The sequence below is a fragment of the Malurus melanocephalus genome, unplaced genomic scaffold (genome assembly GCF_030028575.1).
Source record: "Malurus melanocephalus ecotype Western Australia unplaced genomic scaffold, MMel_1.1 scaffold_63, whole genome shotgun sequence".
Classification (NCBI taxonomy): Eukaryota; Metazoa; Chordata; class Aves; order Passeriformes; family Maluridae; genus Malurus; species Malurus melanocephalus.
Window position 1 is genome coordinate 1,427,924 of NW_026623295.1, and position 12,812 is coordinate 1,440,735.

General features: G+C 41.5%; 1 protein-coding gene across 1 annotated transcript in view; it reads left to right on the forward strand.

Moving 5' to 3' along the window:
- The first annotated feature begins 2,338 nt into the window (after positions 1 to 2,338).
- OLFM4 (olfactomedin 4) overlaps positions 2,339 to 12,812 on the forward strand; it is a 21,281-nt gene continuing 10,807 nt past the window's right edge. The window contains exons 1-3 of the mRNA XM_057366308.1: positions 2,339 to 2,419; positions 4,617 to 4,694; positions 8,327 to 8,479. Of these exons, the coding sequence (XP_057222291.1) occupies positions 2,339 to 2,419; positions 4,617 to 4,694; positions 8,327 to 8,479 (312 nt within the window). The remainder of the gene's footprint in view (positions 2,420 to 4,616; positions 4,695 to 8,326; positions 8,480 to 12,812) is intronic.

Below are 12,812 nucleotides of genomic sequence, written 5' to 3' on the forward strand. Positions count from 1 at the left end.
GGCTTCCCTTGTGTCCTCATGATGGAACACTTGGTATTTTAGATCTCTTCTGAGCCTTTTGGTGCTGTGATCATTAGTTTTCTGTGGGGGTTGTGCAGGTCTCTTTGGTATGGGTATTTCTTTTTGTTTGGAGCATCARAAATCACCTGAGGCAGGGGTTGAAGCCCATCAGGGTGGTGTTTCCATAACAAGAGGTGTGATATAAGAACTTATGTCAGGAGTTGGACAGCTGGTTAGGACCAGGCAGGGCTGATCAGGAACAAACTTTTGGGAGGGATCTGTTTCCAGGATTTCCCTTAGTYTTGTATGGATTCACTCAAAAAAAAAAAAACAAACCAAAAAAACAAAAAAACAAAAAACAAAAACTGGGAAGGAAATGGCAATTATACAATTTCAGGATATCATAACCTGGGAGTAGAGCCAACCTGGTAGGCAGCATAGGCTTACCAGTTGTCTGCATCATGTGTGTGCTGGTTTGCACCTGAATGCCACTCTGCTGTGGCCAAAGCTTTTCTTATAGTGCAAAGGATATTTCACAGCCTTCAGCTGCTCTCACAGGGGCCAGTCTGCTTCTCTTGGAGCTCAGGGCTTTAGCCCTGACTGTACTTACAGCATCAGTCTCTCCATTCCCTTGACAACACTGGGATTTACTGGGAAAGCACACCACTGTAACCTGAGGAGAAGAAGAAGCTTGGATTCATTTTCTTGCTTTACCAGCACAGCTCTGGTTCTTTTTGCTTACACATTATCACATGCCTTCCAGGTCTTGTCTATCTTACATTGAATTATTAGCCATGAAATCCTCCAGTAGAGATGTAGCTTCTGCTGTGAAAAAATGTCTTTGCAAGAAGTTATTATATYCTTACCCTGCAAGATGCTTCTGCCAGCCTTGTGAATATGTCAGGAAACTTATGCTTATGAAAAGCTGTGGTTAAAAACATGTTACTCCAAAGGACATGACTTGTCCCAAGAGTTTTCTAGGACAGATTTGCCCTAAGCCTCAGCTTTCTCATTGCCACCTGGAGCTGATAGTGCTGTGGTAATACCAGGAAGTCTTAAGGGTTCCTCACCAGGGATATGAGTTTCATATGAGGCAGCATTGCTGTTCAGGWCTGCTGCTCCTGCCCTGACCTCTGTCCACTGACATTGGAAAGGAACAAGGGTCTCCTAACCACTTTCTTCACTTAGGCACAGCTACAGCCTTTTGTTGCTGACCCAGTAGAAGAACCAAGCCTAACAGAATGACAAAGGAAAGGGAAAAATGGTGTTTTGGTCATGGTAATGTTTTGGTCTAGGGACTTCTTGACTTTTACAGGTGCATAGATACAGCCATTTCGACTAGAGCCTTCCTTCCAAACACCAAGCTCATTTACCCAGTGATCCAAAGAACTTGGGAGAGAAATTTTAATTTCCTCTGCACTAGGGGGAGGTTTGCAGCTACTCTACCAAAGCAGTAGCTTGTTAGAAGTGGGGAATTCCCATGGTGGGTTGGGTGCTGTGGGAACTGCAGGCATCTCAGTGCCTCTCCTACGGTGGTGTGGCACAGCTGGGAGTGTGGGGACCACACTAGTTACGTGTGGCCTTTTCTCCTCTCTCTGGATCAGTGCTCTAGAGACAGAGAGTGAATCATTGTGGTCAGGTGGAATGCAGTTCCATGAAAAGAGAGCCGGTGAGTGAACATTGATGGTACACAGTGCTAATGCAGGAGTAAGCATTAATCAGCACATAGTGTTAATATATGACACACAAACCTGGTGGGAACGAAATGGGAGGTAGTCTGTGTCCCACCTATGTGCTATGTGAGAACCAAGGGAACAGAAAAGCTGTAGAAACCTTTGTGTGTTTTACTTGTTAACAAAGGTCTTGGCCTATGGGAAAAGGGAAACGTGGTTCTGGTGTGTGAGCAGTTTAGCCTGACCTGCTCTTCTCTGTACTTACAAGAAGTAATTAATACCACAAAGACCTGTATTGTCTGCATAACCTTGAAGGAATCTTCAAAGAATCTACAAGAATTTTTATGATTGAGCCCCTGTGAGGCTCAATTTACCTCTCATAGCAAATAATCACCTGATGTTCTATAGTACCAAGATTAAGATCAGATACTGTACCCTGCGAAAAARGTTTCCTGGTAGAAAACTGAACATAGTTAATTTATGAGGGTAACTCATGGGTTCTTTGTACGTTAGTAATTTGGTTATTATATGAGTTTATGACATCACTTACCCAAAACCTGTAAAAATATCATGCAAGTTCCTTAAGGTTTGGCAGGGGAAATCCCCAGATTCTACTATAAAAGACATCCTTTCTCCCTTTACGGTCTCATCTGCTGGCTGAGAAGATGAAGCACATAAAGGTGGTTGTGCTTCTCCTGATGCAGAGCATGAGTGCTCTGGCTGGGACGACGGTAGCAGCAGAGGTGGTAAGATGGGGGTCTCATAACCTGAGCTTTGGTGCTTTGTCTTCTCAGATGGTTAAATTGCTGATAATTCTTTTAAGGTTACTGGAAAATTATTAGACAAATGTTGAGATCTCKGCATGGAGAACATTTAAATTATTCCTCCATCCTCCCCTCAACTAATGTATGGGGACTAGGTAATAAACGTAAAAGTGAGGCACAGGTTTAAAGTCAGAGTCAAATTCTGCCTTTGGTTAGATGAGTGCAACTCCCAGTGAGGATCTGAGTGGATAWTAAATGCTCTGTGTAGCTTCTAATTAATTAGCAAGGGCTTATAGCAGGAGCAGAKCCACATCTTTGATGTGGAAGGAGTTGGGAGGTGGGAGCTTTCCCAGTTGCATGATTGCTGTCATACTCTATGACCAGRCACATGAAAGCCATATTGGGTGGTTATTGTTGGGTGCTCTTCCTCTTCCCTAAAAAACTGTATCTGGTTGGAGAAGAGAGAAATTCATAGCAGACTAAATCCATCAGAAAAAACCCTCGATAACCCCCAACCAAAAGCTTCACCAAATTCAGGGGGGAAGGAAGAAAATTTTGAAAAATATTATTTCAAAGAAAAAAATTATATTAGTGCTRGATTGTTTTGATTTTGCACTGGGTTTTAATTTTTTTTTTTAAATTATATCAGGGATTCGAGTTTTAGGAACAAAGTTTGTGAATTGCTTAAGGGCTTTTTCAAATGAAACAAAGAATTTTGGTTTTGTTTGACCAAAAATGACTGCCTTTTGTTATTTACTAGTTAAAACTTGGGGAAAATCATTTTGGCTCCCAATAGTTCTTTCTGRTTTATCTGGTTTAGTCACCAACCAGAAAATTCCTGTGTGCCCCTAGTTACATTTTTTGAAGTTTGGGAGTGCTGTGGATGCAGGCAGTGAAGTTAGCACCTCCTGGGAAGGTGCTTTCATCTGCTCAAGGAATGAAAAGTTGCAAAATTCAAGATGGAGGTGTAAATAGACRTTGATAAGCTGAGGGTAGAAAGCTTAATAGGGAAGAAATTCCTCCTTAGTCAGCTTAGCTTCAAGCTAGGGCTCAGTTTGTGTAATTTGCACAATTTGTGATGCTCTCTGCCCTAACACTGTTAATTGCTACCAGCTGCCCATCATGTTCAGTRTAATCGTATGAGCACACAAGTGCCTGTTCAAGAGGGTTTATTTGACAAATTGTCCCACAAAGCTTGTTTACACGGTGTCACTTAATACACCTGCCCTTTGCTGGCCATTTGGATTTCCTCACCATTCCCCGACTCAGCAATAGGGTTCCAGCTGAGATTTGGGAAATGCAGAAAGACCCGGTGGTGAGTGTCGTGTTGCAGGGGAAGCCCATTTGATGCTCCGTCTGTTACACCATTTGACATTGAAGGTATCTTGCTCCAGTTCCCAGTTTGCCGCAGGTTTTGGTGAGATCCCATTATGGGTGACAGTGTGCTGCATCATGGGAATGCACTGTGCTCTTCACACTGTGTGGGGACGTGGTAACCCCCAGTATGGTGCCAGGGTGACAGCTGTTGTCCTTGCTGCGGCAGTAAGACGGCCACAGATGGAAGTTAAAGGGGATGTGTGTTGTCTTACTGCATAAAAGATCCAAGGTGGATCTGACAGTATCCTTGGCAGTGTGGTGTCTTTGCCCAGTGCTCCGTTTCCRTGGTGGGTTGCTGTCACCTCCATGGCGCTAGCAGCAGTGGGACACGTTCCCCAGCCATCACAGCTCACAGCCTGACAGCTTGGTGTGAAAGGGGCAGCGAGTCCTGCGCTGAGAGGCTGGAGCATGAGCTGGGTGGTGAGGAGGGGACATCCCTGCTGGGAGGACAGTATTCTCTGGATTTAGGGCAGAGGGGCACAGCACTGTCCTTTTAGACTGCCATGCAGTCTGCCAGGGCTGCCTGTCACAGCTTCAGCTCACACCTCCTGGACAGGCTGAGCRTCCCCTGCTTTACTCTGGTCACACAGAGCCTTTCTGCAAGGAGAGGTGTCTGTGGCGTGACATTGTGCCCAGGGAAACTGTCACCTCAGCAGCAGATCAGAAATTTTACAGTTGCTTAGGATAGCTCCCATAATAAAATCAAAGTGCTTTGGAGCTGCAGGATAGGGGCTGACTGGTGGGGAAGGGATGGTGCCATATGCAAGAAATCACACTAAAAACTCTTTCCTTTGTTTTTCAGACCACCCATCTCAGTACGATGTTTCCATATCTGATTCCRCCTAGGAATACGAATGGCAAACTGCACACGCCCCCAGAGGTATAATCATTATTATTCTTCAATAYAGTCCAGAAAAGGTCAAATTTAGGAACTTGTGTCCCATTCTTTAAATGCTACAATCACTCAGTCACTTTACTCTGTCACAGGTAAGCCAGCTGGACTGCCTGGAAAAAGAATTATGCGTTTTGYATCCAGTACTTTAGGAAGTAGTGAATCTCCAAAATCACTACTGTTACCATGTCTTTCAATGCCTTAAATCARATCCAACACTTTGGCATTAACCTTATAATCAGTGAAGTGGACCCCAGACATGAAATAGATGGGCTTTGGGGATTTTATGCTAATATGACAAATAGTTTGGGGGTTTACAGCCTCCCTGGAGGAAGTCTTATCTCATAAATTAGAACAGGGCCTTAAAGTATCTTCTGAGAAGTGCCCACTTGTGGTTGCTGGGAGTGAGAAAATCTTGATTCACCCTATTCTACCTAGTTAAAATATTAGCAGCTATTTGATGGTTAAGGGACCTGAACCTTACTTCTGTGCCTTCTGGTGGAATGCTGAAGTCTATGGTCTGCAGATTTCAGGGTCTGGTTTCTTTCCCTCTCTCTATCAATGACTGTTCRATAAAATGTTCACTTCGGAGCAGATTCAGTGGGTCACACTTGCTCTGTGTGGTCCTGCAAATTATTGTCAAAAACAGAGTTTGTCCAAAGCACAGATCAAAATTAGGTTGGYGATAGTAGACAGCTTCACAGCAGGTCTTTTGTGTGTCCAGGCAAGCCCAGTGTGACATATGAGATGTGGGGATGGACCTCCTCTGAGACACAGTTGAGTTTTTGGCTCCAGTAGAGCATTTAGAAAGTTAAATGGAGTCAGAGTTCTCTTTCTGAGTCTGATTAGCAAGACCCAAACTTTATCCATCTCCTTGCGCAGCTGAGGTGGCTTCTGTCCCTACCGTGGCCCAGTTGTGTGTTTCTGTAGATCCCATTCTTTGTCTTTGGATGAGCAAATAGCTGATTCAGAGCTGTGACTGTCACTAGGCTACAGTGACAAATTTCCTGGTTTTCAGAAAATTGAGTAACTGCTTGCTCCTACTCCCTTTCTTAATTTGAAAGGATGTGGAAAGGGAACATTTCTCATAGCTTCAAATATGTATATGTAACAGCTTAATTTTGCAGAGTGAAATGTTGCTGTCAAGTCCTTGCTGTAGGCTAGGACAGTTTGCTCTCTTTTAAGCATTCTGWATAAATTATTAAACTTTAAAAACCATACAACTCCATCAAAAGTAGCAGTCTATCTCATGCATTTTTCTACATGATGATGGAAGACATTTCTGTAACATGGTTGTCATTTGGTTGGTATTATATTTTGATTGAAGCACTTACTGACCCAAGGGGCTTTTAACTAAACAATGCTTCTTGGTCTTGTCAACATCATGATCTTTATGTTTGTAATGTGAGTGGAAGAATGGAAGTGGCTCTGCCTGCCCAGGCTGTTTCCCCTCATTTGGGTAAACTGTTGGCTTCAATACATGCTGCACTTACTGCAGKRAAGCTCTGCCTTCAACTCAAAGCTCCCTCCTAACTCAAATGTTAAAATATAGTGATTGTTTTTCATAGGGAGGTTAAAAACACAAGTTGGAGGTTTTTTTGAGTTATCTGAATACATTTATGAATGGTTGGGTTTTTTTTAGTACATGAAATAGGCATGGTRAGTCTAGAAAAGTGATTGGTATATACAGCCAAGACTATTTCATAGCAGAGTGTATAATGTATGCAAAGGTGTAACACACACTGTGCTATACGATGTACAGCATACTCCATCTGGTATACATGTATTTATATTTGTGTTACACACAGTAGGAAAGGAATACAATACCTCCCACACAAAAATTAGAATGCCATGTGCAACAGTCTCAGAGAAGGTCCTGTATATTCACTAAGCCACATTTATTTCTTCTTTTGGTCTCTCCTATCTGTTTGTTTTTTTATTGCTGAGCAACTTGCCTGCCATCCCAACCATGCCCATGCGCTGGGCACTTGGAGGTGCAGAAAGATCTAAGTGATTGAGGAACTTATTTTTCATAGTAATTTACATACTGATAGCCATACTTCAAAAATACTTGAAAACTTTGACACAGTGTGTTTTCATTGGGATTTTCAGAAGTGCTTTGGTAGCCTGTCTGGCAGAGAAATCAGTGGAAGTTATATGCTGGGACATTCGGAAATGCCATAAGATACTGCTCTTCTTCCTTTTGTGTTAAATGTCTTCAGCAGTCTGAGTGAAGTTTTAAGGCTCATGGTGCTTGAATAACACAGATAAAATGAATCTCCATGCTTTCTTTCAAAATGAGATGCATGCTGTTTGTTGTGGTTGCAGTAAAGAGGTTGCCAGAAGTGTGAACTGGGATCATTCCTGCTTGCTGCTCTTCTCTTTTTGAGTTCACAGATCAAGACAGCTTTGCTACTGGCCATCACTTTGTGTTCTGGGCTGGTTTGTTTGTGAGGACATTAGTTGAAACCACTGTGGAAAAGCAAGGGAAAACGTGCTGAACTGTCAGGTCTCAGGACACAGTTTTGTTGTTTGCTTTTTTATTTTTAAGAAGGAGAGAAAAAGAGAAAACACATGAACAACACTGGGATTTCTGCAAGGCAGGAGAAGTGATTATAGAAAGAAGTGTGTTTAAAGAGCAAGTCTGTAGCTTTAAAATATGCGGCTGCATCGAAGTGTGTGCCAGAATATTTTAAAGTAACATCAAATATCTTTATTAATAAATTCGTGATAGGTTTATGAATTGGAAACATTTTGTATACCAACAAAAAGGAACTGTTCCGAACACACTCAGTATTCAGCCTGGTGTTTATAAAATGCAGTGTGCCTTGGCTGTAAATTATGGCAAGATCAGAAAGTGCCATCCCTGACCTTTCCGTACCTCATGTGCGTTGCTCAGTGATGATGCTGTGAGCATGCAGACAASTGGGACAAGGCAATTCATGGGCAAGAGCTTTGCCAGCTATCTGCGAGGATGGATGGGCGGGCTGTGATGTGTGGGTGTTACGAGCAATATTTTGTAGCAAAATAAGAATCTCTACCCTAGGCCAAACCTGCATATTTAATTCATCACCTTTCAGTGGTGTATAATTAAATGCATGTCTGTTTGCTGTGGCTGACTGCAAATGTTCAAATGAAAGTTTTTTTCTTTTCAAAACATTCCCTGTTACTAATTCTATTTCAGCATTTTCCTCTCTATGGGTGAAAATGACTAAATGATTTGACCAATTTAGATGAACAGAATAGTAGCTGTAAGACCAAACTTACAATGYTATTATTTTCTTGCTGTTGCCTGCTATTCTATCTGCTGGAAAAGTTATTTCATTGTCTTAGGAACATTGTCTACAAGATTAGGAAAGTTAGGACTATTATATGTCTCTGTTTTTCCAATGGAAATATCTTTAAAGCAATATTTAACTATTTTTAGAGAGATTTGTAAGAATGAGTCATAAAAATTGCTATATATTTTAATTTCCTCAGAAGAAAAAGGTGAAAGATGACTAGTAAATAAATAGTTGATCTCATAATTGTCAGAAMTCATATTATTGTCAGACATAATTAGGTACTGATTCTAAAGAAGAATATTAACACCTTTTTTTCTTACAAATTTGTTTTTGCAGCTCTTTTCCAATGTGTCTGGCTCTGTGAATGACAAGGGAATCTGCCAGTGCTCTGTGTACTTGCCCGATACCACCTTTCCAGTGCAGAAGGCTGARCAATTGGAAATTATAGCCACAACGCTCTCGGAGAAGTTTGAGACAGAGCTTTCTAAAGTAAGGTGTTCTTTTCTCTGGAAAATAACAGTTCCATCTTTTCTGAAAAATGGTTGCTGACAAAAAAGTCCAGCAAATCAGCATTTTTCCGTGGTGTGCCTTTCAAACAGTGGGAAAGAGGGCTCCATAAGAACAAGGAGAAAGGTGACTGAATCTTTTATCTTTGACATTGTAACATGTCCTATATTTGAATATTCTTAGGTCTCTTTTCTAGGCCTTTTCATCTAGAGACGTATGGTATGTTTTGGAAGAATGATTGTGTTTTTCTGCTTTTGGCTCAGTTTTATTAGTTTGTGATTGCTACATGATGCTATAGGAAGCCAAACCTCCTGCTCTTTCATGTGTTATTATTTGTATCAAGCCAGCCAGATTGTGAGAAGGCAGTGAAGGGAAAGAGGAGAAAGGTCACCATGGSCCAGAGTGAAGAAGTAGGTGAATATTTGCCCCTTCACCGCTTCTGCTCTCACAGAGAAAAATAAATAAATAAAAAAAAGAAAATATTTCTCTGTCAACATCTGAAGCTGTGGCAGTGAGACTGCTGAATTATGCATTTCTGTTGAAGACAAACACACCTTACACTGCTTTGGCTGCTTGTTGCATGAATTGAAATCCATTTTTTGAGGAACTCGGGCAAACTTACACATGCTGAAGTGCACTGGGTGAAGCTGCCTGTGAAGACAGGAATCTGCCTTTGACTTTTTATAGGGAATAAATATTCAGGATTCAGATTGGGTGTCCAGCAGAAAGTGTTTTCTTTGGAAACCAAGCGTCTTAAGAAATGAAGTGTCCTTGAATTAATCAGCAGAAAAGGCAAAGCGTTAAATTATAAATTCTAATCATAAATATTCATAAACCTCTTCGGTATAATCAAGAACAGATAAGAAGTTGTGCATAAAACCCACAACAACAGGCGTAGGATCCTGTGGTAAGATCTTTCAGTTCAAATAGTTTATTTTGAAAGAACTGGAGCTAACAGTGAAACACATTCAGCTGTCAGCAGGCATATGAAGGGCAAACTGACATAAGTCCTGCTGCCTCCCAGCACAGGAGTTACCTGATCYCTTGGAGCATGGAAGTGCAGCTCAGGGTTGATGAGCCATGAAAATCACTGAGATTTCAGGCCCCTGTACTGTTCCCACTGTGGTCAGTGCCAGCATTTGAAGGTAACTGCACTGGGACAGTACGAGGGGCATGAATTCCAGCCCAATATTGGCATGATTCTTCAAGTGTTTGTGCATCACCGTTGCCAGTCACTTGCACTAGCATAACCCATCTCTTAGTGGTATTTTCCTCAGAATGCTACATGTTTCCTTTGGGCTAATCCAGGCACATATGTGGAGCATCTCAAGTGCTGCTTGACCTCTCTGTGTGGACAGTCTCAGATCTCCAACAAATTCAGACATCTTGCTCATATAAATACACAGTTTACTATAGATACCTAAAATCAGATGTCCAGATTTGAAACTGACCTCTAAATTCAAGGCAAGCTWAGTCTCCACCCTAGACTTTAATGTCTAAATTGCCAGCAGGTGTCAGCTGCTGTGACTGTTGTCATCCTTCCATGCTCAACAGTGTAGAGACACTGACCTCAACATGCAATTCTCACTGCAGACAGTGAAAATTCTTGACCTAACTCAGGCTTCATTGAATTTCATCCTGTCGAGACCAATCAGCCAAGCAGTGTTACAATGTGTCTAGTTGAAGTGTGACATATACTTTGTTGTGATATGGGCAAAGAGACACTCTAAGTGAGAAATTGAAATGAAGAGATTGAATATTGTTGTAACCTTATTCAATGCAAAATTTCTCAGTTCTATTGTTCTAGTTTTTTTTTGTTTTGTTTTTTTTTTGAGAGAAGAGAGCTGTTAAGTGTTTCCCTATTGATATCTGAACTTCAGTAGTCTGAGATCTTGTGATGCATAAATCTCCATGCTCAAAAATTTTTTACCTTTCTAAATGTGGAAAAAAAACATTCTTATGCAATCCTGTATATTACTTCAGTCATGATAATACTCATAGAGACARGGAAATTATAAAATGGAGGAAACCTAAGCTTTCAATATTAGTCATTATTAGAAATGATCCTGAGCATATTCCTAGGGCATTCGACACAACCTGGTCTCACCCCAGAAGTGGGAATTTCTACTGAATGCTTCCTTTTTTGACCCTGAGAATCCATCCTTTTGTAGCTCTTCTAAAATACCCTTTGAAACTTATGGGAACTTCTCCTGGGTTCCCATACTGCAGGATTGCTGTATGATTGGATCCTCTTAAGGATGCTTTCCATGTGCTAGAAGCCCCAGATAAACAACCTGATTGAATCATTAACCTTTTGCCTGATTGTTGGCTAATTCAGAAAGCAAGGGGGTCCTTTTATAGAATCAGCAGGCAAGGAAGCTTGCAGATAAAGAGATGCTCTCATGTGCCAAGTGAGTACAAACCGTAGGCTGAAAATACCAGACTAATTTTTCCTCTGTCACATCAACCTTTGCCAGCATAATTATGATTACAGAAGAATATTAACCTTTTAAAGCAAAGTGGGAATTGGCTGTTCCTTTTGATAGGAAAGGGGAGAGGACACTTCCATAACAGGGGTGGAACAGCACATGATCACAAGGAGAGAAAGTGCCTTTCTCAWCATGTCTCATGATGGCCACCACATTCTCACATAGCAGAAATAGGAGAGAAAAGACATGCTTGCCCCCTGCTTTTCAAAACAGGTTAACCTGCAATTAAATTCTTCTCCACCTCAGAAGGCAGACTACCAGCCTTGCTCCTTATGGATTTGTAGAGGTCAAGCCTGCCTGAAGCCAGTGTCCTGGGCTTAGTGAAAGTTGCTGGTTTTGTAATTTCTTTCTTATCTACCCTCATTTGTCCCACATTTTTTCTTCTGCATCTTTGTCTTGCACCTTTGTTCCTCCTTCTGTACTCTCCAAATGTGTGCTGGAGAAGTGTCTGCTTGCATGCTGAAAAACCTATTTTGATAAATACCAGTTGCAGGTAAATGACACAGTAAATGAGCATTACTGATTTTTCCTGCCCTTTTCATTAAATGAAGGTGACAATGCTTGGAAAKGAGGAAAAACTGAAACAGAGGATTTTTTCCTTACATATGCCTCACATTTTCCTCCTATAAAGGGCTAATCCAGGCCCTATGCACTCATCATAGCCTACTTTCGGCTTTTATGACAAATGCAGCAGCAATCAGTGCTAGTTATTGGTCTGTTTCCCTAAATATAGGATATGCACAGAATTTCTGTGCCAGCCTGTCAAGAGACAGCAGCCATCCCTAGCAGGTAGATGCAGTAGAAGAGCAGGGATTACAAGCTGCTTAAATCTATCTGCCAATCAACAGAGCAACATAGTGTTCCTTTTTCAACTGCTATTTCTAACCCACAGAAACTCCTAAACCAGATCTGAGCAGGTGGGAATCTCCACAAAGAGCATTGCAATGCATAACATATGTGCTGAATTTATCTGGAAAAGCACTATAGACCTGTTAGAACGGCACTGCTGAGAATATTTTATTTGTCCAATAATTTGCCAGGGGAGCTAYTAGCTTATGTTCATTGCGATGCTGGTGTGTCTGTGCAGAGCACTGCAGAGTGATGGTGTAGTTCAGGCTCAGCTATACTCTGCTGGATGGTGTTGACATGTCCTTAAATGACCTAGATGGTTGACTGAGTGAAAATCCTCTAATACGTGAGGAGAACTTCAGGTCTGTATCCTGCAGCATTCTGCAGTCTGGGCTGAAACAACTATGTGTGCCATGTGCCAGCCCTCAGCATTTTGTCCAGGCTCTGAGAACCCTGGAGAAAACTTTAGATTCACAGGTTTCTCATGAATGAGTAGCCATTACTAATTTCAGCAGCCTGTTTATTTCAGTGGTTTGTGGATTTGGTCTGTATTGCATTATTATTACCAGAATTACTGTGAGAAAGGTTATTTGCTTATTTCCAAATACCTTTGTGATATACATGGCTTCATACAGCACTGCAATTTTGCTCAAAAATGGACTTGCTTCATACTTCTCAGCCTGTAATCAGATATTCCTTCTTTTTTGTGTGATTGTGCAAACTCTAGATGCAGAGTTTAAACATTTACCTTTGAATAATTTTTCCAGATGATTTTTCTTTGAGGTTCTCTTTCAAATCCAGGCTGATTTCGGTGATCACTGAAAGCAGGAGGTCGAGCTACCCCTGGCCTTTCCAAAAGCATTGTTTAGTTCTTCCTACTATTCCCTACCGGATGATGGTGGCAGCTAGGACAAGGGATTCCAGCTATCACTGTTGCCAGCCAGTTACAAGGAACTAGCTCTAAGTCTTTGTAGGTT